Raw genomic sequence first — 26,006 nt, 5'->3', positions numbered from 1 at the left:
ATGCCTCCCCCTATGTGTCAAGATACTCTCTGCCAAATGTTATAGTTGTATGACTATTTATGTCATTGTAGTACCTAAATATTTGCATTTACATAATAATTTCTCCAGCCAAACGACCCCAGAAAGGGGTTTTAGTCCCTGTAGCTTTCCAGCAGCTAGTTGACCAGGTTGTCCACCCAGGTTTTAATCCTTCAAGTTCCTAGAGATCATTTCTGCTGTCACACCTTTTACAACGCTCCCTGTCTGTTGTTTTGCTTTGCCCCCTGGGTATCCACCACTTTATGTTCCCATGATCCATTGCGTCACACCACAACGGAAGTGGGTTTTAGTAGCATTCTAGCGAGCGGCTAACTGGTAGCGTTAGCGGCTAACTGGTAGCGTTAGCCACCGGTGTAGGTACCAAATGTGGGGGCTCCGAGCTGCCAAAACCATTTTGACTAAATCTGATGTTTGTTAAGTCAATAAAACGAATTATTTAACAAATATTACTATTTCTGTGTGCACGTTTTTGTAATTAGTCATGGTTATCTTAGTTGTTAGCTTAGCTGCTGCTGACAGCTAACAGCAGTAGCTAAGCTACCAGCAGGACGTCAGCTGTTAAAACCCTCCCGTTGTGGGACACGACATGAAACTACTCCAGTTAGCTCAGTCATGTTGGAACTAGGATATCCGCTGGAGAAAATATTTTTTCATGGAGCGTTTATTGAGTTATTAAAGACACTGCTAACGGCTAACAGCTAACGGTTAGCCCAGCTAATCTAAAATGTTTGTTCAACAATTCGTTTTATAGACTTCGTAACCTCGTCCGTATTGTTCTCATTAAAATTAGGTGATGATTATAAATAAAGTCATCACGGCCGATGTCTATCAACCAGTCTATGCTATCAACAATACAGTCACGGTGGGATGGAGCGTCATGGCGACACCCAGCATCATTAGCACCACCAGCTAACGCTAACCCTACGACCGGTCTGCAGCACCACAACACTAGATGGTTAGGACATAAAAAGGTTTTATTGGACAGTTGAAGTGCAGCCAGTCAAAAGGCAGCTCGACCTTTTAGTGCTGAGAGAAATCTTCTTTATTACCAACAGGCAACAGTATACATTAAAATACTGTGTACACGCTTTCATACACATCTGGACTTCTTTTTTTTCTTCTTTTTTGTGTGTGTGTGTGTGTGTTTGTTTTCTACATATCTGAAGCATCTGTGTGTGTTGCACATGGAAGGATCGGCCAATCGGGAACACAAAAACAAAAACGAGTGTCAGTGGTTTCCTGTCTGAGCTCTGAAGCCGCGCGGTAGAGTCGAGTCGTCTTCACCGTGTTTCTGCTCAGAGGACCGACGTGAAGAAGAAGCACAGTAACATATTTCTGTATGGATGTAATTCCTTCCAACATGCCATCCATCGTCTCTCCGGGCTCGTGTGATGTCACCATGACGACGACGATGAATGACGTCATCATGTGAGCTTGCTGACGATGGCTTGGTTCAGAGAGTTCAGCTGATTAGTCCATTTGTCTAAGGCGGTGTAGCGAGCGCCGCCTCTCTTCTGGTAGTCCAGCTCCAGCAGCTGGTTCACCTGGTCGATGCGGCCGTGGATCGTGCTGCGGAGGACGGACCACAGAGGACAGAGGACACGCAACGCGTTAGAACAACAACCGTCCACACAGTTTTACACTCACACAGCTTTGAAATGTCCCTCTCTGCTTCCTGTAGCTGCGTCGTGACTTACAGACATGGACAAAGCTGTTGGTAGAGTACCTTAGTCCAACATTTTGTCAAATTCCTTCATCACCATAACCCCTATAGTCGTAGCAGTAGGTTCGTTACCTTTAATTGTCGGTGCAAGCTGTTTTTAGAACGGCGGAGCAGAGCCAACAATCCAACAACGTACTGTGGTGTGCTTTATGAAATTACGAAATGATGTACTTGAATGTGTGATGTGTGAAGTACAGTTACTGCCGTAGGCTATTTTTATATATTTTTCTATCCTTGAAATGTTTTTTATTGTGTTATGTGTTCTGATGTTGTGAGACATGTCTGGGGGTGAAACCAAAGAGGAATTTCCAATATGTGGATAATAAAGTTTTCGTATTCGTATTCGTAACTGCACAACGCTCTGGTGGACAAGTTGTGAGCTGCACATTCACCACGCTATGAGATAATATCACAACGTTACCACACAGAGTTGTTTAGAGGGAGGGTTAACAACTCTGTGTGGTAACGTTGTGATATTATCTCATAGCGTGGTGAATGTGCAGCTCACAACTTGTCCACCAGAGCGTTGTGGAGTTGTTGGATTGTGTATTTGATGAGTTTATGAGGGAAACCAAGAAGAAATCCCATAATGAGCCTCCTCCGTAGTGTAGCTCTGAGCAGCTCACGGCTCTGCTCCACCGTTCTAAAAACAGCTTGCACCGACAATTAAAGGTAACAAACCTACTGCTATGACTATAGGGGTTATGGCGATGGGCCAATTTGACTAAAATGTTGAACTATCCTTTTAAACACCCAAAGGAATCTCAAAGGATAACAGAACTTGCTGGTTGTGTTTTCAGATCATTGTGTGTGTGTGTGTAGCTAAATGAAGTAATTGTATGTTTAGATGTTTGAGTCTTGACAGTTCAGAGTGATGTGGTGTTTTCCCTCTGAGTCCCTGACGTCAGTGAACCGGTCCGGCTGCAACATGAAGCTGTAACAGCAGATTAACGACCACACGGTGACGAGCACAGCAGCAGATATGAGGAACTAACGACCACGTGAAACTCACTTGTCCAGGATGCACTGCACCAGCAAACTCTCCACATCGCACACGTCGATGTTCAGCTCCTGAAACACACAAAAGGACACACACATTTACATCCAGGAGAATCCATGTTGATGCTGAAACTGGATTTCATTCATTCGTATTAAAAGGTAGTAGATAGTAGATAGTTCCCTCATTATCTCCTCCTCCCCCTCATGTGGACTAAGGGCTGGGAGAAGTTTCAGAGTCCTCCGTGGCTTCTCTGAGTTACAGGGGGTCTCGGCGTAGCAGTGCATGTCCATATGACGGTTGCAAATGGATACCAACTGTCTTCATAACAAAAAGACACACCAAAAAACATCCAGATACCTCCATGCTGCTCGTATGTAATGTCTAGGGCTGACCCGATTATCATATCTTGGTAATCGACGCTTCGCGGACATAAAATAAATTTTAATCGAAGCTTCGATGGCCGGCGGGGTGCGCAATGGGGGGGCAAAGAACGAAGCTTCGACTTTTTTGGGTCAGCCCTAGTAATGTCCCTCTTGTATTGAAGCCCCGACATGAGAAATTGTTCCGAAAAAAATTAAATAAGTCTATGTTTCAAACTTGTTTTGTAGCGGAAGCTCCCAGTGTCTCAGTTCACTGCTCTTCCTGTGTCAGTGCAAATCTCACGTTATTTGCACTGACCAGCGGAACAATTTCTCATGTCGGGGCTTCAATACCAGAGGGACATTACAGACGAGCAGCATGGAGGTATTTGGATGTTTTTTGGTGTGTCTTTTTGTTACGAAGACAGTTGGTATCCATTAGCAACCGTCATATGGACATGCACTGCTACGCCGAGACCCCCTGTAACTCAGAGAAGCCACGGAGGACTCTGAAACTTCTCCCAGCCCTTAGTCCACATGAGGGGGAGGAGATAAGGAGGGACATTTCAATTTTGGGTGAAGTATCCCTTTAAACTATGTGTTACTCAGATGCTTGTTGTATTTAACATGGAATAATCCAATAACTCACCTTAGAGATGAAGGGGATGTGTATTCTGGTGTAGGGTTTGATGAGTTTGATGAGGACTTGAGTTCTGATGTTCCTCAGCAGCTCTGAAACACATCAACGTTACAGCATCAGGACCAGTTCTAACCGGTTTCTGCAGCTTTCTGAAGCAGCAGCAGCAGCAGCAGCAGCAGCAGCAGCAGCAGCAGCAGCAGCAGCAGCAGCAGCAGCAGCAGCAGCAGCAGCAGCAGCAGTGAACTAACTCACCCTCTATGTGCTCTCTGATGAACGGGTCGTCCATTATGTTGCTGTGATTTGTTTTCAAGATTTTCTCAAACTCGGTGATGTCATTGTTCTGGTAGGCGCTGCAGGGACAAACACACAGAGCTGTTAGAGTGAGACTCTCATCCTGTAACCATAACAACCACACACACACTCATCCTGACGGCCGTCAAACACATTCACAGTCTCATATAAACACTCTTCTTATCTCCGTCTGGGCTTCCTGCTCTTAGTTTCTTGTTTATGCAGTAGAAATCTTAAATATAAGCACATTTACAGTACAGGCCAAAAGTTTGGACACACCTTCTCATTCTATGTGTTTCCTTTATTCTCACTGAAGGCACCAAAACTATGAATGAACACATGTGGAATTAACTAAAAAGTGTGAAATAACTGAAAACAGGTCTTTTCTTCTTCCTCTCCTTCTTCCTCCTCCTCCTCTATCTCTGCCCCCACCAGTTCTAGTTTCTTCAGAGTAGCCCCCCTTTGCTCTGATTACTGCTTTGCACACTCTGGGCTTCTCTTGATGAGCTTCAAGAGGTGAACCTGACCGTAACATGGTTTTCACTTCACAGGTGGTGTTGCCTTGTCAGGTTCATTAGTGGAATTTCACTGAGAATCTACAATGTAAATAGTCATGAAAATAAAGGAAATGCATCGAGTGATAAACAAGAACGAAACGACTTCTTCTGTTTGATAGCGACCACTTTACTTCACCGCCGCCAAAAAAACTCCACAACAACAACTTCCGTAAAGCTTTACATACATCCGCTTAGTCCCCCCCTTACATCCTCTTTCGGGCTTTTCACAATAAGAGTACCCAACAGAACATGACATAGTCAATTGTAACTTAACAAACTCACTGTTCTCTTTTTTTTTTTTTTTTTTCCACAAAACCTGTATATGAATATAGCAGTATTAACAACCAATAACATATTTATGTACACATACAGTATATATACATATCATATGTGTGAACTAATAACAACTCACAAGTTTTGTTCTTTAACACAATTTATACTGTCCATCACTTAGTACTTTGAGTAACTTCAGAGCTGAAGCTCCCTTCTTTGTGAGACAGTCTGCAAGCTGCTCTTCCGTGTTGCACCAAAGGATCCGCTGAACCTTTTGGGCTTGTATGAGTTCTTTGATGCTGCTCATTTCTAGTCGAAGTCTTTTCTCGGTGACTGACTTTGTTGACTTCAGTGCATCAGCCAGTGAGTGATTGTCTGTGATGCAGATTACTGGTACAGTGTTTTTAGCATCTCCAGTAGTAAGTTCTGAGAAGAGTGTCGACAGAAAGATGGCATTATCAATCCCATCTGACATTGCCAATGTTTCACCCGCAAGTGTACTACGCACAATCCTCTTGACTCTCCTCGACTGCCAAGAGAGAGGTGAGAAGTCCCCATGCTTCCCCATCAGGAGAATAAGGTGTCCTCCTTGTGTGCCTCCATCAGAGAGATTTCCGAATGAAGCATCACTGTACACAATCATCTTCAAGCCGTTGTCACTTCCTAGGTGTTGAAAGTTCAGAACCACCTTCTTCGACTTAAGCTTGCATATTATTCTGTTTGCTTCATGAATAGTCTGAACAGTTGCACCTTTTAGGCCTGATGCAAGGTTGCTGGCATCAAACATCACATCTGGTCTGCTCTGTCTTGCTACCCATAGAATTTGGCCTATTTTGGACCTGAGTTGGGCTTTTTCTTGTTCACTGAGAGATGAGTCTTGTTCTACAGCTCTTGAGGGATCCATGTGTATAGGCTGCATATGCTTGATATAGTTCTCTTGGTGTATCTGCACTTTTCTGCCGACTGTTACAAAGTCTATTCCCACATAGCAGAATTTTTCATGTTCCTCTCGACCAACCAAGAATGCAGATCTGAGCTGAGGTATCACAGTTGTGGAAAAACTTTGTGTGCCCCCCCATATGAAGTCATCAACGTGACAGGCAAGAACACCAGTTACAGCACAGTCCTGATCCAGCCAGTAGAAAACAGCTGGATCAACTTTTGACATTTTACCTCCTGCTGTTAGCACTATTTCTTTAACTCTGTTGTACCAGTATAAGGAAGCATCTGCAAGACCATACACACATTTCTTTAGCTTCCACAATGTTCCTTCACTCTTAGCCTCAGGAGGTGGTTTAATGTAAATGTCTCGTGATAGTGCCATACCTTGTAGGAAAGCATACTTTATGTCCATAGAATGAAGTGTCCACTGTCTTTGACAAATAACTGCGAGAAGGAGCCGAAGAGACTCAGAAGCACATGTGGGTGAGTCCTTTTGCAGCTCTGATACTTCTAACTCCTCAAAGCCTCGAGCAACAAGTCGTGCTTTGGGTATTTGTCCTTTGCTTGTGTCTTTGAGAGTGCACACCCATCTGGTGGAAATACACTTTTGTCCCTCATCTTTGACTTCCTCAAACACATTGTTGTTAGTCCAGTTCTTTATCTCTTCATGTTTTGCCAAGTTAAATGATACATCTTTTGTTACAAAAACATCATCATGGTCGTCTGTAGCGTTTGCGTCAGTAATGTTCATTTCCACCTGAAGATCCTCCACATCTGACATATCAACCGCTCCTGTGGTGCCTGCATCAACAGTTGGTTCAATAAATTGTAAATTAAACCAGTTTCTGTATTTACCTTTAGCTTTTCCTGCTCGGCCTAAGACCTTAGCTGTGTGTAAAGTCCCTCCATCTTTGTCCCTGTATGTCACAATTTGTCCCATTTTCAGGTTAGTATCTTTTTCCTTCTCTACAGCAGTCTGTGCCGCTGTAGTGTCACGCGTGTGGTGTTCTGGTTCTTCCTGCACCCTAGTGGACATTGCTGTAGGCTCCATTTGACTCGTACTTTGTTGCATTTCAGGTACAGTGTCATCAGTGTCTGTTGTGTTATTGTCAACAGTGTTCTGTACTCGCTCAAAGTTTGTATCATCTTCATAATCAACTCTTGTGACATGTTGATCCACATTTTCTGTGTTCTCTTTTTTTAGTCTGAGACGATGTACCCTAACGCAGGTTCCACCATGTCTGACAAAGACCACTGCACCATCCTGACCAATTACAACTCCTGGTCCTTTCCATTCTTGACAGTCCACTCGCTTGTAATAAACTTTGTCTCCGGTTTCATATTTTTCATCTGTATGCCGGATTTGTTTTCGCAGTGCTCTCCGTATTCTCTCCGAACATTCTGCTTCTGTAAATGCCTTTCTCGATGCATGTAAGGCAGAGATGTGTTTTGCCACCCACTCACTTTTAGTTGTGCCCTCTAGAGCTGGGGGTTTATCAGTTAGTATAGACGGCAGGTTGGGATTTTGTCCAAAGACTAACTGATGAGGACTGTAGCCATGGACACTTTGCATGGTGTTTTTAGCCATTAGAGCCCAGTCCATAGCTGTGCTCCAGTCACAGCCATTGCTCGACTTCACCTTCATTATGATCTCTGAGAGTGTTTGGTTATGTCGCTCCAAAAGTCCATTACTCCATGGACTGTAAGCAGCTGTTGTCTTTATTTCTATGTTAAAATTTTCCGCCATGTCTCTCACTTCCTCATTATTAAACTCCCCTCCATTATCACTGAATAATTTCTGAGGTGGACCATGCACACTTATCCAATCATGGACAAAATGTTTCACTATCTCAGAGGATTTCTTTGTAGTCAGAACGCTGCCCGCACTGAACCGTGTAAACTGGTCAATAATGTGTAAATACCACACACCTGGTTTAAGTTCGTGGAGATCTACTGCTACAGTCTCATTGTACTGAGATGCGAGTGGTAGACCAACAGCAGGCCTTGGTGTAGTTTTACTGTACCTTTGACACAGTTCACATTCACTCACAATTTTTTCCAGAAGATTGTTGCATTCTGTATCTTTGTTACCTGAGCTTTTTAGGAGTCTCTGAAGTCTCTCTGCAGAAGCATGACCAAATTGCTTGTGAAGCTTCAGCAAAATCTTCTTTTTTTCAGATGTGTTCATTTCCTCCGAGATGATCAGTATTTCATTCTCACACTGATTTTCTTCATGTCCCTTGGTTTTGTTGTCCATTATGTTCACGCAGTAATGACCAGAGCTTGTAAAGTCCAGTTTTACAGGTTTGTTGAACATCACTGCTTTGTAGTTTTCCATGTCCAGAACTGTCCCTGCTCTTTTCATGGAAGCTTTGCTCAGAAGCAGTGGTATGTTGGCTGGGACTACATCTGTTTCAATGTGGCAATTGGTCTGTCCAATTTTTGCAGGAATTCTTAACTTTTTAGTGGAATACACTACTTTTCCATCACCAAATCTGAATGGCCTACAACTTGGTTCTTCTGTTTTTGTCAAGTCATCTAGTTTATTCTTGCTTAACCCAGTGGCATAGTTATCCAGCCACTCCTGTCCACATACAGTTCGAGTGCATGCTGTGTCAATAATTGCTGAACCAAAACACTCTGTCATAAAGATTTCTGCTTCAGTGGGTGACTCTTCTGTGTATAGAGTAATGTTACATTCCTCAACTTCATTTGTGCTACTCTCTTCTGTGAGTTTGACCTGCTCACCTCGGTGTGGACAGTCCTTGGCCCAGTGAAATGTGGATTGACAGACAGCACATTTTGATCTGCGACCATACCTGTCCAGTGGATTTGTGCCAGGCAATGGTGTTTTGCTGTGATCCTTTTGTGGGCCTGACTTGCCCCTTTGTCGTCTCTGTTCAGTAATGTATGCAGTTTCTTGGTTTATTCCCATGCAGGATGTAGAGACTTTTCCTCCAAATATCCTCTTTAATGCTGACTTCATTGATGCAAATGTCAGATCTGTGCATGCTGTCAGAGCTAGCTGTCGATCTTTCATTTCTAGACATGCAGTATCCAGCAGTTTGAAAGCTAGCACTGCGTCGGGAAGCTCCATCTTGTATTTGCGCATCCTGGAGTACCGTTGCTCAAAATCAATTATATAGTCCGACATTGACACACTACTGTCTCTCGTAACCTTGTCAAAGTTTGAATACGCTTCGTAGATTAGGTCTTTTTCTTCCTTAAGAAACAAGTTGTCAAGCTTTGCAAGTAGCGTTTCCATACCGGAGTCTTTATCTAGGTCATCTACCGGTATTTCCATCGCCGTCTCTCGCGCTCTCCCCGACAGCGCCAAAACCACAGCAAGCGCTTGCTTGCTCTTTTCCAGATCCGTAACTCTAGTCCAAATGGCGACTTCATTCTTCCAGCTTTCAAACGACTTCCCTTCGTCGAAGCTCGGCGGGACTCTGTAGTTGCTAACCATCCTCTGCTACCATGATAAACAAGAACGAAACGACTTCTTCTGTTTGATAGCGACCACTTTACTTCACCGCCGCCAAAAAAACTCCACAACAACAACTTCCGTAAAGCTTTACATACATCCGCTTAGTCCCCCCCTTACATCCTCTTTCGGGCTTTTCACAATAAGAGTACCCAACAGAACATGACATAGTCAATTGTAACTTAACATCGAGTGTGTCCAAACCTTTGACCTGTACTGGATATTAGACAGCCGAAGCGGAAGCAGGAAGTAACGTCGCCATGGGACCTCAACTCAGAAAAAAGGTTCGATTCCCGGCTCCCCCAGTCCTTGGGCAAGACACTGAACCCACACTTGCCCTCCGATGCATCATCAGATGTATGAATGTGTGTGAATGATTAGTCTGCGTACAGAGCTGTATGAATGTGTGTGAAAGGGTGAATGCGACCATTACAGTGTAAAGTGCTTTGAGTGGTCCAAGTGACTAGAAAAGCGCTTTATAAGTGCAAGTCCATTTACCATTTACGATTATTATTATTATGTTGTGAGGTCTGTAAATTAATGGGGTCAGTTCAATCTTGATTATTCAGTCTGAACTTTTTTTGTTTAACAAAATGATCAAAGGATGTAGGTTTCATTAACGGCAAAAATTCATTTTTACTTTTTACTTTTACTTTGAAAGTACATTTCAGAGCCTGTAGTTTCTTACTTTTACTTGAGTAAAGGAGTTGAATCAGTACTTCTACTTTTACCAGAGTATTTTTTTTACACATGTATCTGTACTTCTACTTAAAGGGATAGTTCAACATTTTGGCAAATTGGCCCATTGCCATAATCCCTATAGTCACAGCAGTAGGTTCGTTAACTTTATTTATCGGTGCAAGCTATTTTTAGAACGGCGGAGCGAAGCGGCAGGCTGCTCAGGGCTATGCTATGGACGCTAAGGGAATTTCTTGGTTTCCCTCATCAAACTCATCAAATACAAAATCCCAAAACTCCAAAACGCTCTCATGGACAAGTTGTGACCTGCACATTCACCACGCTATGAGATAATAATGGAACGTTACGAAACTGAGCCTTTTTCGAGGTAAATACAGGGTAAATACAGAGTCTGCTTGCTGAAAAACTGTCCCTGAACGCAACGCGCATCAGCGGTTTTGCATGAATTTACCTCTAAAACAGCTCCGTCTCGTAACGTTCCGTTATTATCTCATAGCGTGGTGAATGTGCAGCTCACAACTTGTCCACAACAGCGTTTTTGAGTTGTTGGGTTGTGTATTTGATGAGTTTGATGAGGGAAACCAAGAAATTCCCTTAGCCTCCGTAGTGTAGCTCAAAGCAGCCTGCCGCTTCGCTCCGCCGTTCTAAAAACAGCTTACACCGACAATTAAAGGTAACAAACCTACTGCTATGACTATAGGGATTATGGCAATGGGCCAGTTTGCCAAAATGTTGAACTATCCCTTTAAGCACAGAATATGAGTACTTTTGCCACCTCTGAACATCAAAACAACTCAACAAGTGGATGTTTTCTTACCTCACTAAGTTCGTCATGGCGAGGATCTCTGGGTCGTTTTTATACGGTTTGGCCTTTGGAGGAGAAGATGAACAACAGTTAAAGTTTTACATTTAAACTGCAGCAGATGTTTAAACGACGTTGTGTCATGTCTCTGACCTCCTGGGAGTCGAAGGGGTTGATGCCAGACTTCATCAGCATGTTGGCCAACACCAGGTACTTCAGACACGTCGTCCTCCTCGGGCTGCCAGACTCGTCGTAGTTCTTAAAGGCCTCAAAGAAATCTGTGTGTGCTTTCTCAAACTCCCCCTCTCTCAGGTGCATCTTCCCTCCGCACTCTGTTGGAGGAGCGGGAAACCAGCATGACATCATCAACCAGCAGCATGACATCATCAACCAGCAGCATGACATCATCAGATGACCAGATAGTTACTGCATATGTGACCCGATCCATCAAAATGAGTCACAGTGACCCCAAATTTCAAAGTTGAGATTTTGGTATCAATGGAAAGATTAGAAAATAAGCTTTAAAATGATTCCCTAGTCAGAGTCATACATTTGATGGTTTTCTAGATGTGGCCATTTGAATTACGATCTTTCACTCTCTTAGGGTGCACTCACACTAGGCAATCGTACCGTGCCCAAGCACGTTTGCCCCCTAAAGTCCGGATTCTATTAATGGTGTGAGTGCAAGCGTGCCGTGCCTGAGCACGGTACACTTCCCTGGCCCGGCACGGTTGGGAGAGGTGTAGCTTGGGCACGGTACGCTTGGCCAGGAATGCGCACACGTAATGCGCTGCGGGCTCGTTCTCCACCACGTGTCTACAGCCGCATGTAAACAACAGTCACTTAACGATTACGTCGCGCCGTAAACATCGCTAGTTAACGTCGCTTTGATTAAACTTCAAGATAACCATGACAACCGGTCAAAGCGCCGTTCTTTCAGCAGTCAGAGCGCATCCGCCGTGTTGTTATATCAACGTGATGACGTTTGTGTCGGAGGCAACCGTGCTTGAGCACGCTTGGGTTCGAGGTAGTGTGAGTGCGGGCCAGCGGGGGACAGGGGAGGGGGGGCATTCGGGCTTCAGCACGGCACGGATCAACTGGCCCTAGTGTGAGTGCGTCCTTATTCTGTTCTAAAACCTGAGAAAACTGCAGTTAAAGTTTTTGCATCTGTTCCTGTACCACGTGATTACACGCACCCTATACGGTCCCTTGTTGTCATAGATGCACCATTCAATGACCCTCGGAAAGCAGAGAATCCCGCGATTCAGATGCTTTTTACAGTTCGTCTCTATCATAAACGGTTCAGAAGTTGTCATGTTTTGTTGACATTTTGTAAAACATGTGCAAGCGTGTACGTTCGGGTTAGCATCGATGCTACGTTCGGTTTAGCGTCGTTGCTACACTCTGTTAGCGTCGTTGCTACGCTCTGTTAGCGTCGATGCTACTCGGTTTAGCATCTGTTTCTGTACCCGTCCCTTCTCATCATAGAGGCAACATTCAATGACCGTCGGAAAGCGGAGAATCCCGCGGTTCAGATGCAGTTTTCAGCTCGTCTCTATCATGAACGGTTCAGAAGATATTTCATGTTTTGCACCGAAGCAGCACTCATTTTCAGAGGGTTTAAGTTGCAAGTCAACTTTAATCATCATTTACCTATCTGCCTTTTCTCAATTATCTGGACTGTGAAACTTTGGGAGATTGTTTTTGAATGTCATTGCTTTGAAATTAGGGTAAAAAATGTTTTTTGATTTTCTATGGGTTTTCCATGTTATCAGCTGATTATCTAAAAATAGAACGTTGCGACTTCCGACTCATTTTGATGGAACGGGTCACATATGTGGTACAGGCATCGAGTATTCTGTCATGTATCTTCCTATATGTAGTAACCAGATAGTTATAGTCAGGGTGCGATTTGCAGATGTCCCCTCCTCTGGTGTTGTCCCCCCTCTGACCAGCAGACAGAGTAATATCCTACTTTAGATCAAGTCTACATTTTAACCGCGAGCCTTCTCATCCTCGCTACAGTACTGTAAATTCTCAAAAAAAAGCAAATAAAAGCCGGTCTCAAGCCGGGTCTGTTCTATAGGCTATTCTTAATGTTTGGGTGCAACAAAGTCACTGTTATAACAAAATCAACATCTAATCTGTCCCTTCAAATTAAAGTTGACGTGTCTGTTTGGAGCAGCTGCTGACAGATGTGCAGCTGCAGTGACAGTTTCCTCATCACTAAACCTGAGCCACCATCCCATCCTTCCTCGGGACAAAGTCTCTTATTCTATATTCTGTGTTTTTCTTCTCTTTAACCGTCTCATTTCAGTTTTTGTCGGCTGGCAATCATCTGGTGCACCCGCTGTTTCTCTCTCGCGCTCGCTCACTCGCTCACTCACTCACTCACTCACTCACTCACTCTCGATGCGCATATAAATGTTATTAAACAAAATAAAAAGGAAAAAACACAGATGCGCAAATTGAAATGACCTACTGTAGTGTAGTCTATTCAATGACCACAGCTGATCACAGCTTGTCGTGCCACACCTGTCACGGCTATGAATCACAGCTTTGTTTTTAAGGTTGCCTTTTATCATCAGGCAGAGGGACTGGCCATGAAAACTAGCTCTTTTAGCTACGTAACTCGGGTGCATTTACATCTGTTTTTATCATGTTTTATTAATGTAGATTGTCCCTTGTCAATAAATGAAACTGAAAGTGAAGCCAGCGTGTGTTTCTATTGGCCACCTACCTCTGATGAGAGGGTGAGGGATGTGTTTCAATAGATACTTATCAGTAAGGTGACGTCACGATGCGTTCCACCTGGCCGCCGCCATGCTGGGTACCGAACACTGAGTTAACCTCTATTCAGCTCAGTGCAGCCACATCCTCTCTGACCAGAAATGACTGCTGCCTGATGTAGTTTGGATATGGATATTTCTCATTTTGATGGCCTTGCCTTGAAAGCACACACCATTTCTGCTGAGACGATCTTTGACAGCGCGGTGCGCCGCTCTCTCTCCCGTTAACAGTTAATCTAGCTCACCCAGCGGACCTCTCTCTCTCTCTCTCTCTCTCGCTCGCTCTGTCTCTCCTCCAAATACACGAAAAGCCAAATCAAATCAGAAATGCATAGCCCACTTCTTTTTAACTCACAGACATTTATTTTCATAAAGTAATAAAATATCTGGACATTTTGCCATCGTTAACATTGAGACAAAAGGCTGCAGGAATGGAAGAAGAATTCGGCAAATCATCTTATCACGCAAAAAGTCACAACAAACAGGTTTTGCACAGATAAGTCTTAAAAGTGCAACACCTTCTCATCACAATCCACGCCATCTACACAGCTACGTTATCAGCTCAGCTGTTATTAAAACCCAACTCATCAGGACGCGATGACCACCACTCACATTAAACAAACCGTTAACAATTAATCCACACTCAAACCGAGGCAGCAATAGTGTTAACTGTACTCAACAAGCTGTTATTACAAGGTTTACAACAGATATGACAGACAACCTGGGCCGTGTGTGTGCGATAAGAAAGGGGGGAGGGAGGGAGGGAGGAGAGAGGAAAAGTAGGTAAAAACCTGCTAGCTGCTAGCTGTTAGCTACCGTAGCTCAGGCGTCGGTCTCCCGTCAGGTAAAAGCTGCTGTTTATTCCTCAAATGAAGCTCATGAAGTTGTTGATCCTCTCCGGTACAGTTATCCATCACTGCTGTTGAATTAGCCGCTAAACTGCTGGAAGCTAAAACCGAGGGGGCGTCTGTGTGTTTACAATTCACGAAAGCAACGTGAACGTACGTGCCGCTCACACTCAGTAGAGTGAGGCAGCCTCCCTTGGCGGACATGTCTCCCAAGCTGTTTAATGACGGTAAAAAATTAAACAGAAAGTAAATATCCTGCATAGTTTCTCTTTTCTGTGCTGCGCTGATCAGAGCGGCGTCCCTACCTAGTGTATTTTACTTAGCAACGATCTGTTAAACAGGAATAACAGACTGTTAAATGCAAAATCAAGATGTAAATAAATATCAGAAATATCAATAAATTATCGGAATACGACATTCAATAGAGCCATGTAATAAAAAAAAGGTTTATCCACTATTTTTGTGAGATTTGATGTCACAGCCCATAGACTGCCTTTGGAAGTCGGTACCCAAGATGGCGCTGTGACCGGCTGCGAACGCTGTGTGACGTCACGTGATATCTATCAATTGGCCACCTACCTCTGATGAGAGGGTGAGGGATGTGTTTCTATGGGCCACCTACCTCTGATGACGCCCATGATGAGAGGGTGAGGGATGCCACCTACCTCTGATGACGCCCATGATGAGAGGGTGAGGGATGGCAGACTTGATGTGCAGCGACTGCTCGTACAGCGCCTTCAGCTTCTTGTTGTTCTTCTGAGCCGTGTACATCTGGATCTCCAGAGCGTAGATCTCTAGCAGCTGGGTTCCCTTCTTCAGGTCGTCCTCGCCGTCGTCCGTCTGGCCCACATGAAACCAGAGAAACATCCATTTAAGATTTAATACGTCAGAGGTCCAAGCCATTTTTCCCCATTTCTTGCCCGCCTGGTCTTCTTATCTAAAAATGCCTCTGTATCCTCAACCCTAGAAGGTAAAATCAAATCAATCAATTTTTTTCAGCACAACCTAGGCTATCACAATATGTATGCTGAAGTGATGTCAAATGAATGTATAAAAAGTTAGATGTCCACAAATACAAAAGAAAAAACAAAATCGGAAATGACAAGTAACTTATTCAAAACACACAACAAATATATTGGAAGTTTGATTTACAGCTTTGGAAATTGTCTAATAAAATATTTTCTGTGAGAGGGGAACAAAAAAACACATCAAAGTCAATATCATTTACAACTACTACACTACTTTTCCCCCGCTACATGGTGTCAGTATTGCTTTGTGTATAATTCCTCCTACGACGCTGGCGTAAGTCAGCATGCGTAAAAGCAGTCATGAATGAATGAGGGAATGAACCAAATTAAAGAAATGTCTTGTTGCATGTGGCGCTTCCTACCTGACAGGACTGGTGCAGCTGCCTGAGGATCTTCTGCAGCTTCCCGTACTCTTCCCTCTCCAGATACAACTTCCCCAGCTGCAGAGGACAAACAGGAAGAGAAGGCAAGGCGTCTTTATTTATATAGCAGTACATTTCATACCAAGGCAACTCAATGTGCTTTACATTAAAAAAAAAGAAGCATAAAACAGAATAAAAACAAACGGTGAAGTGAAGAAGCTCAGTGACCAGGAGGAACGTCGCTGAGCTATGACTGTATACGTATACGAACATAGGCTATGTGTATATGGAAATGAATGTATTATGAGTCAAACTATGGACACATGTGAGTGGATGAATGGATTAATGTATGTTTGAGGTTATGTGATGCTGATATGAATGTATATTTATGATTACAGTTAGAGTAGCGGTGTGGATGCATGTGAATGACGTTCACATCAGCTTGCTGCATGTGCAGGATTGTCCAGTGTGCAGGGTTCCTACACAATTGAAATTTCCAAATTCCAGACCCTAATTCCCAGACTTCTCGGTAAAAAAAAATCAAATAATTTGTGATATTTGAGTAAATAGTTGTGCATTATATTTAAAAAATCATGCGATTAATCATTTGTTTTCATTATTCTGAATGTGTATGCCATTATGTAACCAAATCATTCATCACAGGAGATTGTAGCTATAGATATACACTAGCACATACAAAAATAATTAACCTAGATAATTTCATAAAACCAAACCAGATAAGTATTAAGATAAATATATTTCCATACAATAATTTCCATTTTCCATTCTTTTCCAGACCTGGAAATGTATCAAATCAAATTCCATACTTTTCCATACTTTCCATACTTGCGTAGGAACCATGAGTGTGGTCTGTTTACTCCACCAGTCTTTTAACTTGTAGCTATGTGTTTTTTATGTATGCAACATGTTCCCTGTCTCTGCAACACATTTCTCCCTGGTGGAGACTAATAGACTAACCTAACCTGACCTAGGAGGAGTCGTCTCGTACCTTGGTGTTGGTTTTAAACCACAGTCGGTCGTTCTTGGCGTCTTTCAGAGCTTCCAGCGTGGTTTCATAGAACTCCTGCAGCAGGTCCATCTGGAAACACACGGTAGCCTACGTTTACATGACACTTGAAAAAACTGAATTCAAAATTATTGCCTTAATCCGACTACAACTGGACAACTGAAGTGCAGGTAAACACCGACTGAGTCCGACTGAAATGGGAGTTGGAGAACTCCCATTAATACACCCAGATGATGCGATTGGAAGTAGATTTTCTCCGTCATGTAAACACCTTAGTCGGAGTAGAACTGGACAATGCATGTGTGTAGGGATGTCACGATTATAGATTTTTTTGGTACGATTATTGTCAGAGAAATAATTGCGGTGTTTACGATTATCACGATTATTATGCATTCATTAATTTCACAACACTATTACAGTAATGTGTAAAATCAAATATAGTTCAAATATACATTACTAATTATAAAGTATTTTAAATATCCATTAAAATATGACCAATTATTAATCCACCAGGGGAAGTGTTTGAAATATTCAAGTCATTAATTGTCATCGATACCAAATGTTTAAGTTAATTTTAATCTTTTTTTTTATTACAAATGACAAGCTAACATTTAAATTCCTACTAATTCAGTGTTACGTTAGTTAAATGGACCAGAATCTGTGCATTTAACCTTTACTTTGGCGCCACATCTGCCGACACGGTTCATACATAATCTTTTTTTGGAAAGTGACGGTATTTAGGAATCTTTGCGATCAATTAATTGTGGCGTTTAATACCGCGATTAATTGTGAAAACAAGTTAATTGTGACATCCCTACATGTGTTCATGCTCCACAACAGTAGAGACGGCACCAAGTGGAGCAGAGAAGCCGCCTGAACCCGGCAAAGTAAAGAAAAAAACCCAACGTCAGCAACGATTCAATGCATTTCACACAGCGCCACCAGCAAGAGGGTTTTATTGAAAAAAAGAGAGCGAGAGATGAAAAAAGGAAGCCCGTATCCTATTCTCAGTGTTAGGGATGTCCCGATCCGATATTGATATCGGATTTATGTCAGATATCAGCCGAAAAAACGAATATCGGATTATATTGGACTGCATCTAAAATCTCCGATATAAACACTCCGATAAAAGCAGTCCATTATTCCGCTCCAGCACTTCAGTCCCATATGAATAGGTGACTGTCGTTCACACTCCAACACAGTAGGTGGCGTAATGCACCTTAATGTTGGTGCGCCGGCCGCCAGAGAAGAAGAGCGCCCGGCTGCAGCATGCAGAGATCACATGATCACAACAACAACAGCGTGTGTAGCAAGGAGAAGTGATATCGGCTGTGTGGCACGTAGACTACACACACGTACGTGTAAATGCGCTATATTGGTCTAAATGTACAGTTCAGATTAACTACCGACGGGGTCGGTGGTCAGATTCTTCTGGAGGAAGACCAGCTGGTCCACATGTTGTGCCGTGTTACGGTCAGGTTACGGTGCGCTCACACCGGGCGCGAGTAACAGTGCTAAAGCCAGCATTAAATTAACGATGCTAATTTCTGTTAGCCTGTCTATGGCGTTTTACATTATACGTTAGCATTAAGCTAGCGGGCTTTATACTTAGTTGTGACACTGGCTGTGTGTTTTGAACGTTGTTTCAAACTATGTGGGTTTGATTAAACATCTTTTATGCTTAAATATTGCTGCTTAATATATTGCTTTACTCCTCTTTTTATTTTAGGTATGCCATTTTTACTGTAGGGCAGGCTATAATCTTCAATTTGGAGTGACAAATAAAACCTTGAAGCAAGAAGATTTTGCCTTTTGTTTTACATTGATGTACATACAGTAATTCAATAACAGTTGTAAATAATATTTTAATATTTTACAGTTCAAAAGTAAGCTCACTACTGTCTGTCCCATAGAAGAACATGACAGCAGCAGCCTGTCAGTCAGCAACAGGAGGACTCTCCTTTGTATTAGAATTTGAAAAATATAAATAATCGTTTTTTTTCACCACCCCTAATATCGGATCAATATCGGTATCGGGCCGATATTGAAGGCTGCAATATCAGTATCGTATCGGAAGTGAAAAAGTGGTATCGGGACATCCCTACTCAGTGTGAATCCGGTCCAGACTGGTGCGTCTGGTCGGGAACTGCAGTTGAGGATTTATTATTAAGCTACTACGTTGTTTATATTCAGTTTTTTAGGAGGTGACAGAAAAGTCAACAGGACGGGGAGGGGGGGGGGGGGGGGCAATATATCGCGATACTTTATACCGCGATACGATATCGATATTCAATATTTAAATATCGATTTCGAATATCGAAATCCAGTACGACTTCCGCACCTCTGCTCCGCGAGGTGTCACTGTGCTGCTGCCTCAGACTGTGTGTTGTACATGCAAATATGTTGTTGTAACTTGCACTTGTATAAAATGGCATGGATAATTAGAATTACATTGTTTTGACTCAGTTTGTCCTATAAATTATCACTATCATCTGATGTACATACAACTCGGATTTTAAGATGCATAATGCCTTTTACATTTTTCAGTGAACTATGTAGAATATCGCAATATATCGCAAAATTTGGATATCGCAATATCGTATCGTATCGTGACTCAAGTATCGTGATGCGTATCGTATCGTGAGGTCCTTGGCGATACCCACCCCTAGTATTAACCCACTGAAACAACAGGTGACACCATGAGGGGGCGATGGACCCGTCAGTTATTAGATTTTAAGTATTGAGTGCATATAGATGGACATAGTTTTCAGAAGGCCAACATTTCTAGATTAAAAATGCTTTAAAAAAAAAATTCCTTTGCAATATTTCCATTTTGATTTTTAGGTCTTCACTGAATGTTAGTCATAATTATTACTATTAAAATAAACTGAATAAATAAAGACATGGGATGTTTCATTCAGTGTGTAATGGACATATAGGCCTATATAATGTGTTAGTTTCACTTTAACTGAACACATTCTACATCGCGGAGGCGACGTCTTTCCACTCAGGGCTTCCTTCACCTCTGAAACGGGGCAGAGCTCCGTGGAAACACCTGCCAGACACAGCAACGTAGGGAACCGTGCATGTCCACGGCGCACAGCTCCACGTGCACGGGGGGAAAACAGCGTCGCTGTCGCACCGACTGCACGCGGATACACGCCGCTTTAAAGGGATAGTTCACCCTAGAATGATATTTCGCTCATTATCTCCTCCCCCTCATGTGGACTAAGGGCTGTGAGAAGTTTCAGAGTCCTCCGTGGCTTCTCTGAGTTACAGGGGGTCTCGGCGTAGCAGTGCATGTCCATATAACGGTTGCTAATGGATACCAACTGTCTTCATAACAAAAAGACACACCAAAAAACATCCAAATACCTCCATGCTGCTCGTATGTAATGTCCCTCTTGTGCTGAAGCCCCAAATTGCGTAATTGTCCCGAAAAAAATTAAATAAGTCTATATTTTAAGCTTGTCACGCGAGATTTGGACGGACCAGGAAGAGGAGCTTCGAGAAGCTTCCGCTACAAACAAGCTTAAAATATAGACTTATTTAATTTTTTTCGGGACAATTACGCAATTTGGGGCTTCAGCACAAGACGGACATTACATACGAGCATCATGGAGGTATTTGGATGTTTTTTTTGTGTGTGTTTTTTTTACGAAGAGCTCTGGTGTCCCTTTGCAACCGTTATATGGACATGCACTGCTACACCAAGACCCCCTGTAACGCAGAGAAGGGACGGAGGACTCTGAAACTTCTCCCAGCCCTTAGTCAACATGAGGGGGAGTAGATAATGAGCGAAATATCATTCTAGGGTGAACTATCCCTTTAATGAGCGTGCATGTCGCGTCTACATGGGAGGTGAATAGGTCGGCTGTTATCAGTATAATCAGAGGCCATGAATGAGTTCACCTCAGTTTCACGTGATTGTCACTGTCAGCCTGTTAGAAAAACATTTTACTGACCCCAGCTGAGACGCTCAGACCCCCCCCCTCAAAAACAAAAACTCTTCGGATCTGAACAATTCACACAAGTCACCTAATTGGTCATGAAAAAAGCGAGTTTCGCTTTTCGGCGCGCTGTTTGCATCCCTGCTATATTCAGTTTTTTACGAGGTGACAGAAAAGTCAACAGGACGGGGGGGGGGGGCATTAACCCACTGAAACAACGGGTGACACCATGAGGGGGCGATGGACCCGTCAGTTATTCAGTTTTCTCAGTTGCATGTAAACTAACCCTAACCCTAACCCTAACCCTAACAAGGACAGAAGTCCGACTTGACGCCAAAATCTAGTTTTGAGCCGAGCTGGACTAAGCTGCATGTAAACGTACTGACAGACACGTTAGAGCAGCTGGAGTCTCAGCGTGAGACCGGCGGTCGTCCTCACCTGCTTGGAGGTGGAGATGTAGTCCAGGATGGAGTTGATGGACTTCTCCGAGTAGTTCCTGGTCACGGCGCTCCGGATGTACGTCAGCAGCTGCTTGTACCGGTTCATCATCTCTGGGAAGTTGGTCTGAGGGCCAATCAGAACAGGGCAGGTTAGTTGTTAGTACTACAGCACATTCCTACAAACCGCTCGTCTCAAAGCTCTTTACACAGCATCATCACAGCATCCTCTGTCCTTTACACCCTCACATCCACTCAGGAAAAACTCCCAATGAGCAGCGTTGTTTTCATCAACAATGATGACGAAAACATGACGAGACGTGTGTGATGCATAATCCTTAGACCAGAAAGTATTTGCCTTTGGGTGGAAACATTGTATGTGTAAAACCATTCCTTTATTATTGTAATTATTGGTGGGAATAGCCGATCTACAAGCTCACAGTGTGTTGCAATGTGTTGAACTTATAGATCTGCTATTTTCACATCTTAGGTGTGACACTCTTGTATGATGAAGTAGGCCAGAGCATCAATTCATAAAAAAATTAGTTGAAATGTGTTGGAAAAAATGGAGATGGAGATAAAAAGTTTCTGCCCAACAGCAATCTCCAATAGCCTACTTATTGATTTATTTATTTTTACTAAAACTAGACTAAAACCTTTTTGAGTTTTCATCGACTAAAACTATCACATATAGAAATGACTACAATTGACTAAAACTAATAAACATTTTAGTCCAAAAGACTAAAACTAAGACTAAATCTAAAATGCCTGCCAAAAACAACACTGCAAGAGTGTGTGTGTGTGTGTGTGTGTGTGTGTGTGTGTGTGTGTGTGTGTGTGTGTGTGTGTGTGTGTGTGTGTGTGTCCTACCAGCTTGAAGTTGATCTTGATCATCTGTTTCAGAGCTTTGAAGCCCCACTCTCCTTTCTCTCCCTCCAGCTCCAACACCTGAGGACAGAAACAGTCAGGACTCGTCTCTAACCGAGGAAAAACTCAAACTTTCACAATGTCACGATGTCGCTCAGCAGCTCTGCTCACGATGCTCCTGTATCTGTAATCTATAGATTATGTTAACGATCTATCTAATCCATTAGTTGTTTGGTCAATAAAATGTTAGAAAAATGTCTAAAAACATCAATTAGTGTTCCTCAAACCACCAGACGACATCGTCCTCTAATGTCTTGTTTTGTCCTCAAACCAAAGAGAGACTCAGTTTATTGTCAAAAAGGAACAAAGAAACCAGAAATATTCACATTGAAGAAGCTGGAATCAGAGAATCTGGAGCTTTTTTTCATTTAAAAATGACTCAAACCGATTATTCTGTTATAAAAAATAGTTGACGATTAATTTAATAATCAACTTTTGTTGGGTTAATTGTTGCGGCTCTAATCTTGTACAATCTGGCCTGAAAAGTGGACATCATCATCTGACTGAGATGTGCTTGTCCATGTCTGACGCCTGAGTTGGATCTGAAATGCATCATTATTTGCCACATGGAGTTTTAGACCCCGGGAAGAGCAGCTGCTGCTTTGCAAAAGCTAATGGGGATCTTAACAAACTAAAGTAAAACCAACAGTACACTTGTTCAATTTCTGTACAAGCGTGTTGGTTTTGTGCATCGAGTTTGCAGCAGCATCATCATAGTTCATCTCTGATTATCTATCTATCTATCTATTATGTGGCTCAGATATCTGACTGTTTTCAGCACTTGATCAGCAAGGAAAGTCTGACTTGTTATCCTCCTTCTTGTGTCTTTTTGGAGTTAGACATGAGTGTGTGATGTTTATATACTGTATATGTATATATGTGTGTGTGTGTCTGTGTGTGTGAACAGATGTGTGACTGAGGGACTGAGGGACTGCTCCACCTTCTGGAAGCTGCTGAGAGCCGCTTTGGGGTCGTCCTCCTTCAGGGCTTTGGAGTTGTAGTACTGGTTCTCCAGGTCCACGTTGGGCTCAGAGTTACTGTCCTCAGAGTACTCCTGCAGGACCAGAGGACACAACACGTTACATTACGTTTTATATATAATACTATGTTGTTGTTGTAGTTGTTCTGACACTGTACGTTACTGTTTTTATGTTCTGGGACTCCGGATGGAAACTAGCACTAACTGCTACAATCCGGCACGTTTACACGTTTTTATATGTCCATTAATGTGCATTGTCCCACCCAAATAAACCAATAAATAAAACAAATGAACACGTTACAGTCCAGATATCACAGTCTCTCTCCTGTCTCCGCACTGACCAACACACAGACCAACACACAGCTGCACACACCGAGGCTTCATGTTGCTCTGACTGCAGCGCTGAGCCAGGAGCTAGCGCTAAGCTAAGCTAAGCTAACGCCTCGCTGCATAGTTTGTTTTTCTGGTTTAAATCACATTTATCATTAAATATTAATCATTATTACTACATTCACTGACTAAACCGAGCGGTGCAGCCGGAAACAGCCGACAGGTGGACAGGTGAAGTCGGTGCTGGTTGATGTAAACAGCTGCTTTAGCTCAGGAAGCTAACGGCTAACAGCTAGCAGCTAACAGCTAGCAGCTAACGGCTAGAGGCTAACAGCTCCATCAGCCGTTAGCGCCGCTTCACAACAACACTCCGCTGGGTTCAGATGGAAACAGATCATTAAATACCAGGTCGTAATCCTCCTCATCGTCGCACATGAAGTCGTCTTCCATGTCCGACATGTTGGCGGTGCTCCCGGTCCGGGTGCCGGTCCTGGTCCTGGTTCTGGTCCTGGTCCTGGTTCGGAGACAGACAGCGGCCTGTGCAGCGTCTTGCAGCGGGGGAGAGGAGCAGTCAGGGCGGCCAGGCGCAGCGGAGAGAGTCGGTCTCTAGGTGGAGCTGTTGCTCCGTCACACTGCACTCAAAAACTACCTACTATTAAATAATAATTTATTATTATAATATCATTGTATGTAGTAGCTTTTAGTCTCTTTTACTGTATGTGTTGTGTGTCTGCTGTTTTGTTGTTCGTCCTTCATTCCTGTTATATTATAGAACTCAAGTTATCAAAAGTCCTCAAGAAATGTTTAGATTGAACGTTTTAATCTAAACTATCTCTGTCTGTCTGTCTGTCTGTCTGTCTACCTGTCTATCTATCCATCCATCCATCTATCTATCTATCTATCTATCTATCTATCTATCTATCTATCTATCTATCTATCTATCTATCTATCTATCTATCTATCTATCTATCTATCTATCTATCTGTCGTTCTATCTATCTATCTATCTATCTATCTATCTATCTATCTATCTATCTATCTATCTGTCTATCTATCTATCCATCCATCTATCTATCTATCTATCTATCTATCTATCTGTCTATCGTTCTATCGTTCTATCTATCGTTCTATCGTTCTATCTATCTATCTATCTATCTGTCTGTCTGTCTGTCTATCTATCTATCTATCTATCTATCTATCTATCTATCTATCTATCTATCTATCTATCTATCTATCTATCTATCTATCTATCTAAAAGCAGGATGAAGAGAATTTATACTTATACTTATCCTCCTTTCTTACTGTAAAACAAAAACAAAAAAAGATAGATCATATGAAATACCATAATAATGAATCAACAATATAGAAATCAAAAATCCATATCTATTCTTTTTTATTACTATACATGTTTTTTATATCATTTCCCTATGTTTTGCTCATACATCCTCTTAAACTGGAAAATATTTGTACAGCTTTTTACATCGGCTGTTAAGGAATTATCAGTTTATACAACAGATTAAACTGCTCATTGAGATATATAATGAACATCAACATGTCAACACTGATCAGTGATACATACATACAGTGTAACACAATATAATATAATATAATATACGTAATATAAGACATCTCTCTGTTACTAACTTCTGATCTGAGTTTTGGCATCAAAATAAACAGAAATACTGAAAATAAATGTCTTCATCATGCAGATTCAGATTTGTATTATTCTCTTATAATATGGATGTGAACGGTGCAGTTTCAGTTTATAAAGTAGTATCACCTACTCTGAGCTGCATCTGTGTAAAAATACTTGTGTTGAGTTATAAATGTGTTAATGTCTGAGACTGTAAATATCCTTGAACTCCAGTTGTGAGTCAGATTTCCGTCAGTTCGTGTTGATAAATGGATTTATTAGTGACGGAGGTCGAGAAGGATTTTATTACTGAAGAAGACGACGACGTCACTTCATCTCTTCCCTGTTCCAGAAACTTTACACAATCAGCGTTACACAACCTGCTGCTGCTGTGTCATGAGTTCATTTCCCACAAACCGATCAGTGTGTGGGTGAAGAACTGGACTTCATCATCCGACGCAGACAGCTGCTCCCAAATATTTACAATATACAGACGTGGATCACTGACACCAATAGTACACACACACACACACACACACACACACACACAGGATAATATTACTGTAGTGAGAACAAACGCTCCTCCGTCATGTTCACACTGACAGACACACACATGAGGCCGAGCTGCTGCTGCTGCTGCCGACTTCTCTTTCTTTTCTGTATTAGGACCCAACACAACACAACATACACACAAACATTGTATCATAAACATTGTGTATATGGTTGTGAACCACTGTATAATTCTTGTGTATTTCTGTCTGTTGTGTTGTGTGTTACCTGCCAAGGGACTACGGATGCAAACTAGCAAGTTGTTAACTCTGATGCATTTACATTTGTGCACACGTACGAATGTTCATTAATGTGTATTGTCCCTTTTAAATAAAAAAA

The 26,006-nt window shown here is 42.5% G+C and overlaps 1 protein-coding gene across 1 annotated transcript; it reads right to left on the bottom strand.

Moving 5' to 3' along the window:
* Window positions 1–999: 999 nt before the first annotated feature.
* On the bottom strand, window positions 1,000–24,073 carry cops2 (COP9 signalosome subunit 2). Its single transcript, XM_085804679.1, has 13 exons — window positions 23,892–24,073; window positions 23,118–23,231; window positions 22,121–22,198; window positions 21,252–21,377; window positions 16,846–16,935; window positions 15,837–15,914; window positions 15,112–15,286; window positions 10,963–11,141; window positions 10,825–10,877; window positions 4,014–4,111; window positions 3,771–3,853; window positions 2,775–2,833; window positions 1,000–1,608 (listed from the first exon to the last, which is right to left on the bottom strand). The coding sequence occupies exons 1-13, from the start codon at window positions 23,943–23,945 to the stop codon at window positions 1,464–1,466; spliced, it is 1,332 nt and encodes a 443-aa protein (XP_085660805.1). The 5' UTR covers window positions 23,946–24,073; the 3' UTR covers window positions 1,000–1,463.
* Window positions 24,074–26,006: the final 1,933 nt, after the last annotated feature.

This window comes from Trachurus japonicus, chromosome 3 (assembly GCF_045865225.1).
Source record: "Trachurus japonicus isolate A0001 chromosome 3, Traja_1.0".
Lineage (NCBI taxonomy): Eukaryota > Metazoa > Chordata > Actinopteri > Carangiformes > Carangidae > Trachurus > Trachurus japonicus.
This window is presented reverse-complemented; position numbering and strand designations above follow the sequence as displayed.